The following is a 22701-nucleotide window of genomic DNA, read 5'->3' as shown; positions in this document are numbered from 1 at the left end:
GTGTCAGATAGCAGTGGACAGGAATAGATTGCTTACCGAACAGATGGACACAGACACGGAGCCAGACTCTTTCAAAGAAATACAGCCGTCATTATTGCTACAGAGTACTGAAAAGAATAGCTGAGTCAGACTCTGATGAGAAGAGAGAGGTGGGAGCAGGGGCGGACAAGTCATGGGGCCCCCGGGCAATAAGGGATCATGGCGCCCCCGTGTCCTTGCCCAAACTCAAAAAAGCTTATGAAAAAGGTACCAGGGGCATCTCATAGGGCCCCCACTGACCCCGGGACCTCGGGCAGTGCCCGAGTTTCCAAATGGTCAGTCCGCCCCTGGGTGAGGGGTTCTTACATCCCCGAAATGTTGGTTTCTCCTCCTCCTTTTTCTTTCCAACAGGGTCTAGCTCACCTATCCTTTTCATTATTCTATTCTGGGTACTGAACTCCTGTATGTATTTCTGAACATCAGCTCTTATGCTTTTAATATTCAGTCGGTAATGGTTAACTGTTAGGTTGGAGGTTACAGTTCATCGCTAGGCAATTTGTAACTCCTCTCACCCTGCTCTAACCTGTGCGTGCCCCCTACCCAGAACTGCAAAATCACGTACATATACGTGATTTTGCGCACCCATGCTGCCCTGTAGCATTATTTCTGCTACAGGGTGGCGTGGAAGTGGTTAAAGTGCACCTCACTGTACCTATATGCATGCATATATTTTTGTTGGTGTGATTCAACAGTGGAGTGAATATCTTTGCTGTATTAGGCCTCCTGCACACTGGACATTTTTACAGCTGCCCTGTAGTGCGCCTGGCATTTATTTTTATGCTTCTAAACTCCCCTGTCCATGCACACATAAACTTTTAGAGGAGTTTAGAGGCAAGAATAACAACCCATTGCCAGTGCGTCCAGGAGCAACAGAGTTTTGGCAGAAAAACGCTTGATGCTTCTAAATGCGTGTAAACGCGTCTAAACACACATTAACACTAGGCACATTTAGCGCTTGAGTTTTTTTTTTCATTTTAATGGCCAGACTAAATTATTTATTCTGGTCAATGCGATGAATTAATGTCTAAATGCTTGATGCGGCTAAACACAGCTAAACACGCCTAAATGCATTACACGCATTACACTACAAGCATCAGGTGCTTTTCTCTGCCAAAATGCTGTTGCCAGAAGAAAGGGCTTCTAAGAGATTTATGAAAATGTCCTGCGTGCATGAGGCCTTATAATGGATGTGATATGACATACTTGGATATTTGTAATGTAGAATTGTATGTAAATCCCTAATAGAAATTTATTGCGGAAGCATTTTTGTTGCGTGGTGTGCTTGTTCTATTAGAATGATACACTGTGGAGAGGTTTAAGCACCCTAAAAAATAATCTATTGTTAGTTGCTGAATTTTGTAGTTGATAGTGGCATGCAGAACTTTATTGCTAATTATTGCCGGAGGTTGATACCAAGTTAGATTCAGGTATTTACACTGCTTTCAATTAATAAAACAAAAAAAAACATTTAATGATGCAATAACAATCACAAAGCTGCATTAATTAATGAGATTGAACTATGCACATAGGAGTTGATTTACTAAAGGCAAATAAACTGAACTTTTCTGGAGGTCCTGTCAGTGAAAGCATTTCCATTACAGGCTGCCAAAACTAAGCCAATGACTTGTGATTAAGTCAACTTTACATGTGCTCTATTCATTTGGCTGTTGGCTGCCTGTCTGCTAGACCTGTGGCCAATCAAGCTGGCAAGGTGGGCTCTCCAGTTGAAAGACTGATTTCAACTTCAGCAGGCATGTGGAAGTTTGATATAAAGACTGTGGTAATTACACCAAAAGATTTCATAATTTTGAAAAGAAACAAAAAAATACAAAAGTGAACTAAAAGGTAAATTCACATTATTTCCAAGAGTTCTTATTTAATTTCTAGATTGTGGGGAGGTGATTGTAGCCGTATTAGTGCATTTGCGACAGAAACAATTGAGTACTGTCCGTGATACTTTTTTTATTTGCACTAACATACAATTTTGAGGACAAGCTTTCGGGGTATGTCCCCTTCTTCAAGGTCTAAGCAGTACTATTAAAAATCACAAAGTTTAAGCAGAATGTTAGAATGGATTGAGAGGAAAAAAAAAAAAAAAAAAAAAAAAAAAGGGCTACAGATAAGATACATCAAAAGTGAGGGGGGGAGGGGGGATACAACACTCACACAGAGGGGGTCAAGTTTTAGCTAATAGATAGTCATAAAGCTGTCGGATAATGGTTGAGGAATCCCATGTCCAAATTAAGACCGTTATCTTTAGTGTCAAATAGAATTATCATTCTTAGTTCAAATGTTTTTCTTTCAAAAAAAACTTCAGAAGCTGCACCAAGAGCAGACCTTTTGGATACAACCTAAACATAAAAGCAACCCAACATCTATACCTCTTACCATCAGTGACCTGGAATCTAATCGGGAATCCCAAGGTATCCCTTGTGTAAATGCTGACCCGACTGAAAATGTGGATATTACAGAGGAACTTGGAATCATCAACTTGTCAAATCATAAACTTTCTGAACCAGAATTAACTATCCTCTCCAAAGGCCTTACATTCTGCCCAACCACCAAATTGGATCATTTACAAGTATTGTCAGATATGGAGGATTTCTTCAGGAGACTAAGGCTCAAAGAATATTTCCACAATAATGAAAGGAATCCTAGGACAATGGAGTGCTACACAAAGAAAAAGAACAGCTGCTTCACACCTCCACAAGGACGCAACCCCAAACTGGACACCTATATTGATAGCTTCAGATTGCGAGCTACATCCCTGATATCCACCCAGCAAAAGAAAATTCTGTACAATCTTTCACCACTAGAGCGAAGGGCTATACACGATTTGCGCAACAATCAGGCCATCACCATCAAACCAGCAGACAAAGGGGGAGCAGTTGTTGTGATGGATACAAACAAATACATACAAGAAGGCCAGAGGCAGCTGGAAAATGCCATCTACTATAAAAAACTGGATCATGATCCAACCCAGGACTTTACAAAGCAATTAAAAGGTCTCATTAAAACACTTCCAGCCCACCTACATTCAGAACTTATAAATGCGATTCCGGATCATCCAGAAATCGGGGACTTCTACATGCTGCCCAAAGTCCACAAGCCAGGAAATCCAGGCAGACCCATCATAACAGGTATGAATACACTCACCGAACAAATCTCAGGCTTTGTAGAAAAATTTTTAAAACCGTTAGTCATGAATACTGCTAGTTTCCTGCAAGACACAACTGACTTTCTGAACAAGATCAACAACATCCAGCAATTACCATCTAATACACTTCTAGTGACTATGGATGTAGTATCCCTGTATAGTAATATCCCTCACAAGGATGGATTAGCTGCATGTCACAGATCCTTATCATCCTCACCAAACAACAAATACACTGCTGAGGATGTTACACAGCTCATTGAATTCATACTTACACACAACTACTTTGCTTTCAATAAGGACATCTATCTTCAATGTATGGGCACTGTGATGGGAAGTAAAATGGCACCCCAATATGCAAATTTATTTATGGCTGACATGGAGGAACAATTCCTGAACAGCATGGAACAAAAACCATACAGATACTTTCGCTATATTGATGATATTTTCATCATATGGACGGAAGGTGAAGAAAATCTAAAACAATTTTACTCATTGATGAACACTTTTCATCCATCAATCAAACTAAAAATGGAATACTCAAACACACAGGTCAACTTCCTAGACACCTCAGTATACATCAGGGATGATACGCTTCACACCTCAATATACAGGAAACCCACTGACAGATGCAACTACCTCCACAGTTCTAGCTTCCACCCCCAACACACGAAACGTGCCATCATACACAGTCAGGCCATGAGATACCACAGAGTATGTTCTGACCCAAGAGACAGAGATAAACATCTTGGGACACTAGCAGACGCCTTCCATAAGAAAGGTTACAAGGACAAAACTATCAACACCAGCATAAACACAGCCTTGAGAACCCGAAGGGAAAATCTGCTTCAGTACAAAGAGAAAAAAACAAACAACCGTGTACCTCTAGTAACTACATACAACCCAGCACTAGAAGGGATAAGAAAAATAATCAAAGATTTACAACCCATCATAACAGAGGATGGAACTCTGAAAGAAATATTCCAGCAACCCCCAATACTGGCTTTCAGACAACCCCCCAACCTCAGAAATAAACTAATCAGTAGGAAACTTCCTTCTGATTATGATGCCACAAATAATGGAAGCAAACCCTGCAATAAGAAACGCTGCAAGCTGTGCAACCAAATCAATCCATCAAAAAGTGTCAGACACTCAAAAGGGATCTTCAATATCTCCGGATCATACAGCTGCACCTCCAGTAATGTTGTATACCTTATCCAGTGCAGAAAATGCAGCAAAGGATCTTATGTTGGTGAAACAGGACAGAGGTTGCAAACAAGGATGAATTTACACAGACATACCATCAAGGAACATAAAGAAGATGACCTCTGCACACCTGTAGGACACCATTTCTCACAACCAGGCCACAATATGGAAGACCTCAATATTTTAGTTCTGAAAGGAAAATTTAAATCCATCCAGGAAAGAAAAACATTTGAACTAAGAATGATAATTCTATTTGACACTAAAGATAACGGTCTTAATTTGGACATGGGATTCCTCAACCACTATCCGACAGCTTTATGACTATCTATTAGCTAAAACTTGACCCCCTCTGTGTGAGTGTTGTATCCCCCCTCCCCCCCTCACTTTTGATGTATCTTATCTGTAGCCCTTTTTTTTTTTTTTTTTCCTCTCAATCCATTCTAACATTCTGCTTAAACTTTGTGATTTTTAATAGTACTGCTTAGACCTTGAAGAAGGGGACATACCCCGAAAGCTTGTCCTCAAAATTGTATGTTAGTGCAAATAAAAAAAGTATCACGGACAGTACTCAATAGATTGTGGGGAGGAAGCTACTATACTCAGAAGACATGAACCTGAAAATAAAGTACAAACACCATGCATATAGACAGTAAACCTGTTTTAAACTGAAGCCGAAACCTTACTTGCAAAGTTCCACCTCATTTATCTAGCAAACCAAGAGCAGATAAAGTCATGACCAACACCAGGTTGAGACTGTAAATATTTTTTTTTCTATCATTTTAACAAGTAGAATCTAACGCGTGTTTAAATTCCCATTACAAGGTTGTCAGCACAAAATTAGTACATGATGGGTTTAGAGATACGTGTTGTTCAGAATTTACCAAACTGTGAAATCGACATTAGACAAAAGGCCGCAAATGAGAACAATGCTGGGAAAGGCAATTTTCTCCTGATTTACCAAACATATTAAATAAATGGAAAACAACTTATTTAAAATCTCAGTCTCTTCTGAATAGATTACAGCTCATTTGTAACAGCATTTGCAGCCCAATGCTCCAGCACAAACCTGCATTAGGCAAGAAAATGTACAAATGTTTGTTAATGAAACTTACATCCAAGCCTGTGATTCGAGCCAACCCTGTTACCTCTACCGTACTCTAGATCATGTGCAGTAAAGAGAACCTGTGACACATGGGCAGCAGACAAAGCCAGTGCCCATACAGGAGTTAGAAATACTGGTGCCTGTCACAATCGCACAGTCGCCGCCACCAACATGCGACAATCGCACGACCGTGACTAACAGTAATACGTCACGCCTGCGGCATCAGACCCCAGACCTTCTCACCAACTTGTGACCAAAGGACCGGCCGATCTAAAACCGCGGGGTGACGCGCGTAACAAGGCCACACCCAGCTGCACCCTGCACAGCGATTGTCCAGCTAATAGGCTACAATCAGTGCCTGAAGCCTGAATGCGCTTGTTACTGGGTCGGGTTAATTACGCAACTAACCCTCTACTGCCACCACCACTTTTGTTGGAGACTGGGAAACTCCCGTTATCAAATATAAACTATAATGATTGAAAAGTCGCCTGTCCAATATGGTCACCGCAGGCCGATTGGGCAGAGGATTAAACAAACACAGTAGCGTCTCTACAAAGGCAGGAATTCGTGAACTGCAAGTAAGCGCTTAGAAACAGTTTAACACTTTCAGAAAGAAAGATTTATTACTAAAAGAGTCAAACAGGTGCAATAAAATATTTACAAAGAAAATGTAACTATATATATATGCATATAAAGGTACAGCAAAGAGATAATAGTAAGGAAGTTAAAGGGTTAAGTTACTTGCCAATATGCCTTGGTTTGTAAGCAGATACAAGTGCAGAGCAGGAAGGGTCTTTGATCTCCTCTGTTACAATTTTAAACTCAGGAGATGTGTTTAGCTCAGCTTCCAGGCTTGCAGCCTGTCCTTTTTAAAAGTCCCTCTGGGGGGGCTCTGAACACTGGCCACTACGCTGCCTTGGGAGGGGTCAGGGGAACTCTGAATTAAAACTAACAGCTTCATACTCCATGATATGAAACATACAGTTGACATGAGGAATGTTCAATTAACTGCTGGTCAGTTTTATGCGGTTCCAAGTCCGGGGAGAAGCTGCCTCATCTGTTTTATGATGGGTGAGAAAGGTTACACTCTCGCAGGCGGCCTGGCACCGTACTCAGGATGTCTTAACCTGGGCTGACCCACACCATCTGTCAGGAGATAAGTTTGCCTCTCAGAAAGGGAGGCGGTAGGGAATGAAGGCTGAGGAATACTTCCACTAAAAGAAAGGAAAAAGGGGAACTCCGCATCCAACTCTGATGAGCAAGTTTGCTACAGTGCCCACTACTGACTACCAGTGACTCTAGTTTACTTAGTATACAGAATCCAAAATAAATTCCAGCTGGTGACTCGGTATCAGGGGCGGACTGACCATTTGGAAACTCGGGCACTGCCCTAGGGCCCAGGGTCAGTAGGGGGCCACATGAGATGCCCTTGGTACCTTTTTCATAGGCTTTTTTGAGTTTGAGCAAGGACACAGGGGCCCCATGATCCCCTATTACCCAGGGGCCCCATGAGTTGTCAGTCCGCCCCTGCTCGGTATCATCCAAATGTGGTAAAATTTATTGGCTACATGGTAATTACACCATGAATATGCCAACATGTATTGGCCTTCAGGCCTTAATCATAACATCATGATGCTATTCAATAACTAAGGTCTGATGGCCGAAACTTGTTATCGTACTCATGCTGTACTTACCATGTAGCTAATAAATTTTACTGTATTTGAATGATACCGAGTCACCAGCTGGAATTTACTTTTTAGTGTATAGATATGTGGACTTGGTCAATGGTCCGAAGAAGGTTGACAATCATTTTATATGGATCCTTGGGAGTAGATCTTGATCGAGTACATTTATTTGTAGGGAGAGAAAAGGCAAAAAGAAATCTAGAGTTTGTTTACAGCAAATATACACTTAAGTCTATTGTCTAGAAGAATTTTTTGTACTTAGTAGTTTCTGACACTGAGACACCATGAACAAAATATTTTTTCATACAGAGAGTGACTATTATAAGGTAATTTCAGTTTCATGTTTGCCTCCAAATCTAGGTACTTTCATTTTAATGCAATTAAAAAAAAACAAAATAAATAAAATAAATAAAAAATGTTCACATCCCATGACCCCTAAATTCTTACACTTAGGGGTTGATTTACACAAGGTAAGGAGACTGTGAACTTTCCAAGTTGCACTCTGCAAAGGGAACTTGTCTTAGAACTTAGTGAATGTGGGGAAGCTCTGTTGACTTCCATCAATCAATCATGAGCAAGTAAAAATGCTGCCTTTTATTTTTCTTGCATGTGATTGGGTATTGTTTGCAAAGTGAAGCTTCACCTAATGTAGTAAGTTCTGGAGCAAAGTCTCTTGTAGACTGCAACTGTACTTGCAAAGTGTACAGTCTATTTGCCTTTAGTAAATTAACTCTTTAGTCTACCCTTCATACTATACCCTCCCATCACCCAAATTGTAAAACTTACCCAACACTTAATAAATACTTAAAAAAACTAATCAAGGCATTAAAGGAAAAAATCGAATCTAACCTACAAAACACTTCAGTCCCAGGTATTCCCTTTTGTTATTCCCCCCTATGTCCCTATATCTATATCCCCCCTGTTTACAGGAGGTGCGGTAAAATTTTGTGTTGACTTCCTATAGGCTGTCCAGCAAGGTCTGAAGCAGAGATGTCAGTAGGAGGGAATTGTCCAGGACCGCCATACTTTATCTGCCATGCTGGATTAGTGGTCCCTTGCTCTGGCAAGGGACCAGAAGAGCAGATATATGTGAGTATACCTTGCTTCAAAAGTTAAAGCGGAACTAAAGTCTCCTTTTGAAAACTGCGAGCAGGTTTGCTCTTTATTGAAATTTCTTTTTCTGCAATAAAATAAACCTACCTGCCTGCATGCAGTCTTCTTTAGACTGGACCTAAATTAACTTTATTCCTGCACATGAGCAGGAGTGATGTCATCCCCCAGCGGCTAATGAAGATGGCTGCAGCCTGATACCCAGATGAAGTGAGGTAGAAGATGCTGCCGCAGGGGATGGGCATTGGATTGTTTAAGGATCGGTTAGTATTGGGGACTTTAGTTCTGCTTTAAGAAAATAAAGTGCAAGAAGGGTTACAGCAGGACTAGAGAGGGGTTACAAATTGCCTAGCGATGAACTGTAACCTGCCACCTAACAGTTAACCATTACCGATATTAATATTACCAGCTTCCCGACTGCCCTATAGCAAAACTACTGCTACAGGGTGGCAGGGCTGTGCAGAATCATGTATATATTACTCACGCCACCATTAGTGACTACAGCTGTCGATCACCAAGTCCAACCCGAAGTTTCCCCGCCGGCATCCTCCAATTGCTGAGGAACACTGACAGGGGAGAGGTCTGCATGTAAACAATACAGAACTCTCCCCTCAGCACCAGCATAGCAGAGCAATACAAAGCAGTGTGCTTACATAGTAAAGCACACACAGACAACACAGTAAAACACACACAGCACACAGTTAACCCTTTGCTCGCCCCAGATGTTAACCCCTTCCTGCCCAGTGTTATTAGCACAGTGTCAGTGCTTTTTATTAGCACTGATCACTGTATTAGTGTCACTGGAGATGTCAGTGGCAATTAGTCAGTTCCCCCCATAGTGTCAGAATGCCCGCTGCAGTCCCGCTATAAGTTGCTGATTGCTGCAATTACTAGTATTAAAAAAAAAAATCCAGTATATATACCGCCATTTATAGACGCTATAACTTTCACATAAACCAATTCATTTACACGTATTGGGATTTTTATCAGCAAAGACATGTAACAGAATACACTTTAGCCTAAATTTATGACAAAATTTGATTTTTAACATTTTTTTACTGGCTATGTTTTATAGCAAAAAGTAAAAAATATTGTTTTTTTTTTCAAAATTTTCTGCTTTTTTTTGTTTATAGTGCAAAAAATAAAAAATGCGCAGGCAATCAAATACCACCAAAAGAAAGCTCCATTTGTGGGAAAAAAGGACAGAAATGTAATTTGGGTGCAACGTTGCATGACTGTGCAACTGTCAGTTAAAGTAATACAGTGCCGTAACTCAAAAAATGGCCTGGTCAGGAAGGGGATAAATCCTCTGGAGGGCAAGTGGTTAAACATTAACATTTAAAGTAACCCAAAGGACTCATTCGACCCACAGTGCGTGCTAATTTTTTGCTATGCTATCATGGTTGCTTTAATGCAAAAATGCTTCTATTTTGAATGAATAAATTATTTTGGTTATACGGCCCTGAAAACTCTCAAAAAAATGTTGATAAAGCCGATGTAGAATTCCGGCGCAGAATACAAAAATCCATAATTAAAGCGCAGTGCCAAAAAATGTCACTATCTAAATTAATTTTGCTTGCCATTGTCTCTTTTTCCTTGGGCTGTGTACCCTTCTCTATGACTTTATCCAGACTTCACAAAGCCTCATGTGACTTTCGCGAAGGTTTGAAGAATGAGCCTGTGACCTGACTTTTCAAAGCCCAGCTACAATGACACATTTCAAAACCATTCAACAGCTTTCAAATAAGGAAACTTTCAGCATTTTTAATAGACTATTATAACAAAAGGAAAGATTATCAAAATCACAAGAACTAAAGGCAGAATTTAAGCTGTAAGTGGATTTTTACTGTGCAATGTTTGATATTATTAAAAGCGATTTACATCTTTTTTCTCTTTTATGTTTTTTTTTTTTTAACTGCAAAGTAAAATCTTTCATTGTCACAAGCAGGGCAAATTTTTGAAAAAAGTTGATTTTTATTATTATTACAGCACTTTATAAAACTAAGAGAGACGGTACTTTTACAAAACAACAGGTGTTTTCATAGGGCCCCGCTTGTGCAAGCATAAATATAAAAGAGGGGCAAATGATAAAAAGATAATAACTGTGAGGGGGATGAGTTGATGGAGAAAGTAAAAGTTGAGTTTTTAGGAGGAGGCCCAATATACTTCCCTTAAGAGATGCATTTTCAAGGATTGCCTAATGCCTAGTACACACGATGAGAAATGCAGAGGAAAAGAAAACTTCTCAGCGATCATCTGATAACCTGATCGCTAGTACCTAGCTTTTGAGAGCTGGTCAGTTTATGTGAAAATATCTGAAGGGACTAGCACAAACATTTTTCTTTTATACTAGATACTAGATACTAGAATGAACAATTTTTGCGTAATTAATATAGTATTTGTATGAAAAATATTTAGTGACCAAGACAGTGCATGTTCATAAACAAAAGAATACATTACAGTACAATACATTGAAAAAGAATACATTACAATACAATACATCACTTCTAAAGCTGTGTTCTGTCTTTTGAGAATTTTCGTTATATACAGTATGAGACTAGCATGCAAAAAAAAACAGACTATTATTTGTCTGATACTTTTATCATGAGTACTAAGCATAAAGGTGGACAGAGTAGAGGATAGCCAGCCAGACTGGTGTAGTGGGTTCAAGAGGATGGGTGATGCTCTGTGTTAAGGAGGTGTTGAGAAAAAATAAGACAGTTTGGGTGATATTTTGAGATAAGGCTGGTCAGTATTTTGAATTTTTTGCATTGTGCAAGCCAAAGTCAGTGGAGGAATTGATAGAGAGGGTTGGTAGACAATGAGGGTCTGGTTAGGTGGATGACCCCATGCAGGGCAAATTAAAAAAAATCACTTCCTTGCCTTCGTCACCAGCAGCATATACTCACCTTCCTACACTCCATGCCTTCAACCACCAGGGACCAGGAAAGGAAAGCCCTGTGTAAGCTCCAAACTAGATTGTCAGAGCTTACACAAGGATATGTCTCACTATGTGACCCCATGTGACAGTGCTAGGCCAATCACAAGATACCAGTGCTGTCACATGGAAGAGGGTGAGATAATCACATGCTTTCTCATACCTGAAAATGCCAGAGTATTCACTTTACTTCTGGTGGTTGAATGGAGCTGCTGGGGGAGCAATAGAAAGTGTGTCTTGCCTTGCAAGGTCAATAGGTCTCTGATACCCAAGCTAAATCCCTACATTAAAAAAGGTGCAGAAAATTTATATAATATATATTTACCTTGCCCCCGGCTTATGCATTAGAGAGGGTGACGTCACAATACTTCCAGAGATCCTAGGAACACTGAGCAATCCAAATCTCACAAAAGGGTGCTCCAGCCCAGAGCAGTATAGTGTTTCCATCAACTCACTAGGATTGTGCCTTATTTGTAATGCTAGTACAGTGCATAGCATATATGGAGCAAAAATTATAAGAATTCTGTGCAGATATTTAGGCGATCCCTGAAAACTCATTTCTTCAGAGATGCCTATCCTGCCTTCGTCTAATAGCCAAATCTTTTATTTTTCCCATCAGTTCATACATCACAGTTATTACCTTTTGTTCCACCAGCCCCTCCCTATTAGATTGTAAGCTCCCAGGAGCAGGGCCCTCCTAACCCTCTTGTATTGAACTGTATTGTTGCTGTATTGCCTCCCTTTATCTTGTAAAGCGCTGAGCAAACTGTTGGAGCTATATAAATCCTGTATAATAATAATAATTGTATTATTCAATAATATCCTACTACCCATATAGTCCTCTGGTATAACATGATACAAATATTATTATTATTAATAATAATAATAATAATAATAATAACTATGTGTATATATTTTTTTTTGGGAGGGAGGTTGGTTTTTTAACGTAATATACATTTCCATGCATTATTTATAGTCCATTGTAATCCTATAAGCAGGTTGGTCTTTTTCATTGATGCTGGTAATTGCTGATTTGCCTATAATTAACTCAGTTGTGATTAATATCTATAAATAATTTCCCTTTATACTTTATTGTTGCTCATTGCATTGGATACTGAACAATTCATCAGACAATACTGCATTTATATCCGCAAAGTTTTATATTCTATGTATAAAGCTTCCTACTTCTCTTCGTGCCTAATAATGCCAAAACAGCAACCTGTTTTAAACCTTTCAGACTCAAAAGGACAAAATATCCATTTATCATTGGGCCTGAGAGCCGCTCCCCTCCCCCTGCTTACAAGCCTCAATGTCTACAAGAGTCAAAGCTGACATCCCTGCCAATGAATTATATGTCTGAATATTAAATATACATGCAGCAGAGGAATTGATGTATTCCAATGAAATATACATGGGAAGTGGGAAGAAATGTCTTGAACCATTAGCAAGATTATCAGAATAATAGTCCTGAAAGCATCCAGTTTATCCAGGCTGACACGTCGCATCATGAGTAAACAGCAATGTCACACACTGCATTATATTCCGTAAGCTCAGATATCAGTATTGGAATCATACAATAGGGCAATGGATAGAATGTCTATAATGTGAAAAGTGGAGTGACCCTAAGTAGCCAATCAGAAATCATCTTGCAACCAATCAGAAATCATCTTCTAGCTAATCGGACTAAAAATGTCACTACTAAAATAATACACTGGAAATGACGTGACCTTTAAGCGCTTTAAATGGCATTTGAAGACACCAGGCATGCAAAGACTTATCTTGTTCAGCTTTTCTCATGTTGCTAAGGCTGAGCTGCTGTATTCCTGTGATCTAAATAACAACATCACATAATACTTGGCCTTACCTGATACTTTTGTTTCTAGCATAAGATGCCAGGCTACAGAAGTTCTTAAAGCTGAACTCCAGACAGATAGCTAAATACGCAGATGAAATACATGTAGGAGAGTTACCTTACCTGACAACGGATTGTATTTCCGCCAATCCATTCCCCACTGCACAGCACTGTCTACCAGGGTAGGAGACCTTATTTTATCTGTTTCAGTTTCACTTTCACTTACAGGTTCCCTCCCCAACCGTACTGTGTGACTAGACAGTAAAAAAGAAGCAGCACACTATGGTGTTGATTTACTAAAGGCAAATAGACTCTGCAGTTTTGCAAGTGTAGTCGCTCCAGAGAAATGAGGAGAAGCTCTGCTGACTTTCATCATCCAATCATATGCAAGCAAAAATGCATTTTGTTTCCTTGCATGTTATTGCGTATTTTTTGTTGTGAAGCTTTACCTCATTTACTAAACTCTGGAGCAACTGCACTTGCAAAGTGCACAGTCTATTTGCCCTTAGTAAATCAACCCCTATGACTATATCTCTAGCACTCTTTCTTTCCCTCCTATCCACATGCCCCTTGCACTGCAGAATAACTGTCTGGCTTCTTGTGCTACTTCTCCTTCTCCTTCTCTCAGCTTTCATGTACAGATACTTACACAGATTACATTTAAAAAGACACAAATTAATAATAATTACAAAGTTGCATTTATTTGTGTGCATAAGGTCCCTTTCACACAGACCTGAACTGATTTTGCTCAGCAGGGAATCTGTCTGCTGATCCCCTGCTGATCTGAGTAGAGCTGTTTCATGACAGGTCCATGTCTGCTATGCTTATGCAGAGTGCACACAGACACAGCCAGCTTCCCTCTATGGGTAGCCTGATGTAAACAGACCTGCTGTGCCTTTACACCCAACTGCCCTCCGATCTGATCCAGCCAGATAAAGGGAAGTTGATCCCCTTCCCATTTGTTTTTGCCAGATCGGAATGGAGGTAGACGGGTGAATCTGACTGCCCCTAGAGGAGAATGGAGGGTTTGGTTGAGTCAGCCAGAAAAACTGACGTGGACCTGACCGGACCACCCATATGAAGGGAGCTTTACTGTGGAACTAAATTCTCACAAATGAATACTTCATTTTGCAGAGTAAAATAAGAATGCATTTTTTTCTCTTCCAGTGCATATCATGTACAACTCTTGTATGAACTTATTGTGAATGTACACTATATTGCCAAAAGTATTGGGACTCCTGACTTTACAGGCACCTCAACTTTAATGGCATCCCAGTCTTAGTCCGTAGGGTTCAATATTGAGTTGACCCACCCTTTGCAGCTATAACAGCTTCAACTCTTCTGAGAAGGCTTGTTGGCCCACCCGTTGCCGCTATAACAGCTTTAACTCTTCTGAGAAGGCTGTCCACAAGGTTTAGGAGTGTGTCTATGGGAATGTTTGACCATTCTTCCAGAAGCGCATTTGTGAAGTCAGGTACTGATGTTGGACGAGAAGGCCTGGCTCGCAGTCTCTGCTCTAATTCATCCCAAAGGTGTTCTATCGGGTTGAGGCCAGGACTCTGTGCAGGCCAGTCAAGTTCCTCCACCCCAAACTCGCTCATCCATGTCTTTATGGACTTTGCTTTGTGCACTGGTGCGCAGTCATTTTGGAACACGAAGGGGCCATCCCCAAACTGTTCCCACAAAGTTTGGAGCATGAAATTGTCCAAAATGTCTTGGTATGCTGATGCCTTAAGAGTTCCCTTCACTGGAACTAAGGGGCCAAGCCCAACCCCTGAAAAACAACCCCACACCATAATCCTCCCTCCACCAAACTTTAGACTTTGAACAATGCAGTCAGGCAAGTACCGTTCTCCTGGCAACCACCAAACCCAGACACATCCATCAGATTGCCAGACAGAGAAGTGTGATTCGTCACGCCAGAGAACACATCTCCACTGCTCTAGAGTCCAGTGACAGAGTGCTTTACACCATTGCATCCGACACTTTGCATTGCACTTGGTGATGTAAGGCTTGGATGCAGCTGCTTGGCAATAGAAACCCATTCCATGAAGCTTTCTACACGCTGTTGTTGTGCTAATCTGAAGGCCACACAAAATTTGGAAGCCTTTAGCTATTGACCCTGCAGCCAGTTGGTGATTTCTGCACAGTGTGCGCTTCAGCATGCGCTGACCCCACTCTGTCATTTTACATGGCCTACCACTTCGTGGCTGAGTTGCTGTTGTTCCCAGTTGTTTCCATTTTGTTATAATACCACTAATAATTGACTGTGGAATGTTTAATTGCAAGGAAATTTTACGGATGGACTTATTGCACAGGTGGCAACCTATCACGGTACCACGCTTGAATTCGCTGAGCTCCTGAGAGCGATCCATTCTTTCACAAATGTTTGTAGAAGCAGTCTGCATGCCTAGGTGCTTGATTTTATACACCTATGGCCATGGAGATGATTGGAACACTTGCATCCAATGATTTTGAAGGGTGTCCCAATACTTTTGGCAATATAGTGTATATGCGCTTCAATGGCAGCTGAACATTACATTTCTAATGCTGTTACAAAGGCAGAATGTGCCAGCACACTATGCATTGGAACAGTTGTACTCCAACTCAAAAATGTGCAGTACAGGATGTCAATGGTGCCGATGAACTGAGCAAACATTGGCACCCCAGGACAAGAAGTACTTGTGAATTCAACTTTAATTTAAAGCTGGACATATAAACAGAAATTGACATTGCAAGAACATAAACAACAACATATACATTTTCCAATGCAGATGGCTACTATGCAAGGAGGGGGGGCACATATCTGCTACCATACATCTGCTGCCTTAAGCAGCTAGAAAGGCTTTCTACCTGTAATGGTTGGTTATAGAATGCACCCTCTGGCCCTCTACCAGAGGCAGAGGTCATCCCACTGGTTATACACAGTATAGCACTCATGAGCTTAAACATCCTCAATTTTTTTTCCAGTGTTCCCTTGACATCAATAGTATGTCTTCCATATAACAATTAGCATCTGTACTGAAGCTATTACATAGATGAAAAAGTCTCACAGCCAGGTTCCCTTTGTATTGTACACTATGGATAATCCATCACAGATAATCCTTAGTGGCTGTAGACATCACTTTTATTGATAATTAATATAGCCACAGGGCAATGCTGGGTAGATACAAGACTCTAACGTGATTCCTCTGTACTGTACAACTATTCAAAACAAGAGGTTCTTCAAGAAAGAATTAAAATCAACAGGAAAGTTTTCTTAGTGATGTACAGTCTTAAAACCCACACTGAGGATTGTTTGTTAGATATGGCTCTTCCATACATATCTATTGAGATGTAGAAATGCTTATGACTATAGTTCAAACTTCAAACATTTAATTATTAATGTTCTGATGGTTTTAAATCACTCTGAAGAGTGAATTGCTTAAAGTGCATGCAAAGCCAACATTGGCGAAACCATCTGATATGACTACTAGTTCCACAATATTGAAAACATTATATGCATATACACAATTGGAGCCAAAATACATAATTACGGTATAAAGACCTATACCAAAAACATGGAAAAAGGCACCTGTCAAGTTTATTGTAGGCATCATCATTAAAGTTTGTGTTTCCACATAGCATATGAGGGGGTTAGGATCCCTTAAAGCAAAGCTCCATCCCAAAAGGGGAAGCTCCACTTATTTGTACCCTCCCCCCTGCCACTGACACATTTGGCACTATTTTTTAGGGGAAGCAGGTATCTGGTTCTGACAGGTACCCACTCCCACCTCCTGCTCAGTTTGCCATGGCGAACTGAACCAGAAGTAAGGCCCCCCCCTTCTTCCCCCACGGACTTCTGGGACACTTCACACGTTCCAGAAGACAACAGGACTATTCACAAGGATTGTGGTATTCCTTACTTGCCTTGCCAGCACCAGGAACCTGAAAGCTAGTGAAGAACTAGCGTGGGTGAGGATGGTGCTGGACTCCTGGACAGGTAAGTGTCCTTATATTAAAAGTCAGCAGCTACAGTATATGTAACTGATGACTTTTAATTTTTTGGGGGAGCCTGAAGCTCCTCTTTAAGGACTAATGAGGGCTCCACGCAGAGAAGACAGAGTTATGTACAGGTATCTTATGACATCTGCTATTTCATTGTTGGATCCTTCACTTTTTCTCAAGAAGTTGATGTAAATATTCATTATATGCTATCTTTCCATATTTTGTCCTTAATATAAACTATTATGCACTGCTTTTTTCCTAAAATTTATGTGATCTGCATTGCACGTACACTATGCATGAGAAGTAGCTACAAACAGTCTAGGGTGATTCCAGTTAAACTATTTTCTGTTTCCAAGGCCATTGTGCATTAAAATATCACCATTGACAAGAGAAATCTGGAACAGTGTGCGGGGTCCTGAAGTACACTGCAAAATAAAGAACTGGGAACAGAGAAAAGGAGTTTGAACAATACAATTATACATGCAGTGCACCCCCTACAGAGCCGCTGATGAACTTAGTCCTATTCCCCCAGTTAAAGCAGGTACAGCCAGACACACAGCATTTTCTTCATTCTTTCACTAGCTGAAAGGAAAAGTCTATAGGTGTCTTTTTTTTTGTTTTATTGGAATGGTGAACTTGGATAGGGATGAGGGAACATGGGAAACCCCAACACTGATAAACCGGACTCTTTTAGAACTCCAAAGCAATCTAGCTGAACTGTACAAAAAGAATGTCCTAAAGAATATCTATGCTGATGGTGTCAATGTCTTCTCCCAGAGAACAAAAAGCTACACACCGTCACTAGTGCTTCAGCACTGGAGTCAGCTACTTACACAGCCAAAGGATCATCAGTTGACTGCTACCAATATCCACAAGGCTCTTCTCAGCAAGGGAGATGCAAGCTCACACCAAAGGACAGCTGGACTTTCTTCTCCAAACTTTTTTCAGGCTCCAGTGAGCTTCTCCAGACCTAACTAAATTCCAGGACTTAGCTTGCAAATATGTCCCTGTCTTCTCAGTGGCACCTCTTATACTCCTGCCCCAGGGACAGAGATTCCTACACAGGGGTCTCTTCATGAAGGACTGGACCTAGGAACTCTGCTGCTGCTGTCTCAGGCCTCAGATTATTTATGGGCTCCCCAACCACCAGCTGGGCACACCTCCCCAGGGATTGGCTGGAGCCCCATAAATACTTAGGGTGCCTACCACTATAATTCTAGAATACTCTAGTATACATGGTGAAGTAATCAGAGCAGCAGCCTGTGAGACACTGAGCAGCCCTAAGCAATAAACTTGTTTCACTGATTACAGAGATGGTAGATAAATGTACCAACACTACTCTAGGAGGGTGCTACAAATATAAAAATATGAAACTGAAATAAAGAACAAAAATTTGCTTCCAGGGTACTTTCCATGGCATGTGAACATACCTAAGGTGTCTGCTTTTCATGTCTGCTGGCAGCTTAGTAGCTTCAAAGTGAACACATGTTCACTTTGAAGTGAATTCTTCAGTAACTGTACAATTCTTCATAAGTGGTGTCCCGAGGCAGGTGAGGGGGTGCGGTCCGCACTGGGTGACACCGACCGCACGGGATGGCACCGGACCCGCTCCACAAAAAGGTAAGTTATAAAGCAAGCCGACAATCTTCGCAGGGTGGATCCGATCCATCCTGCGGGGATCGTCGGTTTTCTTTACAACTTAACTTTTCTTGGAGCGGGTCCGGTGTCACCCCATACAGGTTGCATGCCGACGATCCTGTGGGGATCGCACAGGGTGACACCAACCCTAGGGACGCCTCTGGTCTTCATTAATACATTCATATTGTTACAATATACTACAACAGTAGGGACAGGTTCCCCGCCTGTTGGGGAAAAAAACTTAGCGGTAGGAAAAGGTTATGGAGCAGTAGGAAAGTGCAAGGAATATATCTTTTTTTCTGGAGCAGTCTCCTTATTGGGGTTGGACTAACCAGGCCAGGCTTCCACTCCTCCTTGCAGATGCTGTCAGTATCGCTCTGAACCTCTCTTGTCAGTTTTACATGTGTTTTCGGATGGCTGTGGTTGCCCGTCAAGCCTGTTGTAATTGGTTGGAACATTTCAATTTATCTGTCCTCTGAAATCCGCTTCTGCTGCCACACCACACTGCACCCTGCTCACAGGCTTGGTTGGTCAAACTGTGAGAAGCAGCAGTGGGACCTGGTTGTGTGTAAGTGATGTATTTTCTACACTGGCCAGCCAAAGAGTAAGTTTGAGGGATTAAGCTGTTTTGGAGAACATACATACAAAGAACCAAAAAAACAAAATACTTTCTGCAGGTACCAGGACTAGGTTATTTTATGGCCAAAGTCTAGGACATTGATGTTGAACCTGGGTCATGCCTGATCAAAGATTATCCCTTCTGGAGAGAAAAGAACATTGGTAGCTTACACAAGGGTGGTTTCTGCTTTTCTCAGTAGCTAAAAGAACCATGGCAAGAAAGAAAAACATGGCTTTGCTTCTGGGGAGAGAGGATTGATGTAAACCTGTTGACTTCAACAGTAAGGTTTAGGCAAACACAGATAATTTGTACTAGTTTTGGCAAATGAAAAGTTCAACATGTGACAGAGTTGTATAGATTACCTACATATGTACACAAAGTAAGCTGAAGTGCAGCAATCTGACAGGTGCCCAGGAAAACAATAACATATCATAACTGATTAATTATAGAAGTAAAGTTGACAGTTTCTAACCTCTTGTTCTGCCTCACAGCTCTGTCACCCTTCATCCAGGAGATGACTGGCTTGGGAGATGCCTGTGGTTTACACTCCATAATGACTTCCTTGCCCTTGGTGATGATTATTGTTTTTTGCCTTTGGTTGAGCTCAAAGGAGGGAGCTGATGCTGTTAAGCAAAAACACATACGAAAATAACAATCACAGATCTGAATCACAATAAATCCCCCACTGTTCTTTCCTGCATTGCTGTGCCATGCCTTTATAGAATGTTTATGCAAAGACAGCTCCCTTTTTAGGCGCTTTGAAAGAGTTACACAAAGCAGTCTTTATGTATTTTGTTTGGAGACCTAAAATCAAATGCAAAGGTTATCTGTAAAAGCAACATTTTATGTGTGTGTTCATGGAGGAGTACCGATGTAGGCATGAAGCTTTTATCACAAACTCAGTTTAATATGGAAGGTATTGTTTCCCAATAAATTGTTGCTTGTTATTATCTATTATATCACTCTGCGTGTGTACAAAGAAAACAAGAGTCTCGTGGAATATGTACTTTCTAGCAAGTTTGGGATTCATCTGGGTACTGGTATGCTGTTGATTCGGGCACAGAACTTGCCTAAGCACCCAATCAGTGTTCACAGAGACCCTGCCCCAGTGGAGGCATATGCTGTGCTGGGGTAGAAGTCAGGGAGAACTCAGAGGTAACCCAACCTCCTAAAATTGTAGCTCAATGCAAAAACATGAATTGAATTTATTGCAGCTCACGAGTCCTTAGATGAGGTGGCTGTGTTAGAATTTTCAGACTTTTTCTCTTTACTTTCACCTGGTAATTTTGTGAATACACTGTATCAAAAATGGTTGCCACCCATGCTGGACTGCAAACATGTATGCATTAATTCATCTCCACTATATGTGGGTATAGGAGATTAGTAGTTTACAGAAGAATATATTATTGTTGTTTTCCAGTTCAGTTCACATGTAGTGACTTGAACTGGAAGGCATTTCCTGCAAGATCAACAGGTATTTTCTGCACTTGCTGAAAATGAAAAGTAATGCCCACCACAAGATCCAAGGGCTGGTAAACTGTAGTATATTAAATTTTTGTTTTTTATTTTAGTTATCCTTTCCACGTATTCTTTTCTACTCCATCCTATCCCACAAGCCTTTACATTTGTTTAGTGGTAGAAAGAGGAACGGGATAATAATCAAACTTTTTTTCACGGTTTAAGTCTTTCTTAGGAATATTATTGCTCATAAAGGGACAATCAAGGGTGACTGCACCCTTAAAGTGCGACTAAAATCAATAATTTTTTTTTACATTAATCGCTCTAGTATATCAAGTATAAAACAGCTCTGTCTTTGTTTAAACAGTCTCTTACGATTGTTTTCAGGCTTCTTTTGTGAATGCTCCCTATACTCCACTTATGCACCTCACTGCTACTAGTGTAAAGCAAGCATTGCTATTATTTCTGGTCACATGGCCCACTCTATGTGTACTACTATTCCCATAGAGCTTAATGGGTTTGCAGGTATATTTGTAGTCCATTTTGGGGGGTGCAGGAAAGAATGGCTATGTTCACATGCACAAAGGGGGCATTGAGTAGAAACATAGGAAGTCTGAGAAGAGCAAACAAAAGATTGTATTTGAGAGATGAAACAAAGAAAGAGAGATAGAAAGTATATGCTACTTATATTAAATAATATTGCATTTATTTTATAAACAATGTTAGTTTAGTTAAAGATTACCTGTACTCCATTTTAGACATTTAACAGTAAAGTATTTAACTAAGAGCAGATGCCTGTTATTGTCTTTATTAACCAGTTAATTTTCTTTTGTGCTCCTCTCTGATTTGATTTTACTTTATTACTGGGGTTGGACTTCCTCTGAAATCATGGCTGAGCTCTGTAAAGTACTATTCCACTGTCCAATCAAACTTTCCTAGTCCCTATAAGGACATTCTCCCTGGATAGGAGGATAAAAGTGGATGAGGCTTATCCATGATTTGAAAGAAAGTTAAGTTTCAGTACGTAGGTTTATAATGTGCACTCATACTGGCACTGGTGTAACTGAACCATGTCAGAGTTCTATTGTCCCCACTCCCCACTCTCCTGTTGGTCTGCACTTGCACTGGACTATAAGGAAGTGTTCCCAGGCACATTTTCTGCTAACCTGCCAACAGTAATCCCAGCTTAAGCACTGTCATCTATGTAACGTTCTGTGCTTTGGCAAGGTTTGCACTCATATTAAAGCAAACCATACTGGACCACAAGTGAACCATGTCTGAGACCACACCTTCCAAGTGGTCCTGGGGAGGGTATGCTTAACCGATCCTGGGCATGGTTCAGAGTACTCACACTGCACAAACAAACCAGACAAAGAAGATAAAGACCAGTTAAGGTGCTAATGTGAGTGCACCCTAAATTAGAATGGAGCACAGAAGTTTCTCTGACTAAAGAAGGAAATAGCAGACATCCTGCAATGTTTACTAGAAGGCAAGACTTTTACTTTCAAAAGTTTAAATGAAGTTCACCTAAAATTATGTAAGAGGTAAAATGGTGTAGAAGATGTGGTTTTCTGAGCCCCTTAACACTGTTTCTCTCATTAAAAATCCAGCAGATAAAATTAACTTTAGTTGAGAAATATCACCCGACTTACCCAGAACCTTAAGCTCAGCACTTCCATAGATGATTCCATAGATATTCTCCGCTAGACATTGGTACATCCCAGCATCTGACTGACTGACATTGTGAATTGTCAACATGCCATTAACCATTTCAAGTCTGTTCTGTAATAGATATTACAACTGGTGTATAACAAACATGTAGTTGGATCACTTGATTATCATCATTATAATACTATAATATAGGCATTTCATAAAACACAACTGTTCTTCATCTTAGCATGATGCTGGGGCAA

The 22701-nt window shown here is 40.6% G+C and overlaps 1 protein-coding gene across 2 annotated transcripts in view; it reads right to left on the bottom strand.

The window, feature by feature from the left end:
- The window catches only part of CNTN5 (contactin 5), a 607120-nt gene that overhangs the window by 354490 nt on the left and 229929 nt on the right, over window positions 1-22701 (bottom strand). For both annotated transcript variants that reach the window (XM_089687252.1, XM_089687253.1), the window contains exons 9-10: window positions 22441-22570; window positions 19803-19953 (exon numbers count right to left, since the gene is read on the bottom strand). In XM_089687252.1, coding sequence (XP_089543378.1) covers window positions 19803-19953; window positions 22441-22570 — 281 coding nt within the window. The remainder of the gene's footprint in view (window positions 1-19802; window positions 19954-22440; window positions 22571-22701) is intronic.

This window comes from Staurois parvus, unplaced genomic scaffold (assembly GCF_062004578.1).
Source record: "Staurois parvus isolate SC_StPar_1 unplaced genomic scaffold, SC_StPar_1.0 ptg000422l, whole genome shotgun sequence".
NCBI lineage: Eukaryota > Metazoa > Chordata > Amphibia > Anura > Ranidae > Staurois > Staurois parvus.
This window is presented reverse-complemented; position numbering and strand designations above follow the sequence as displayed.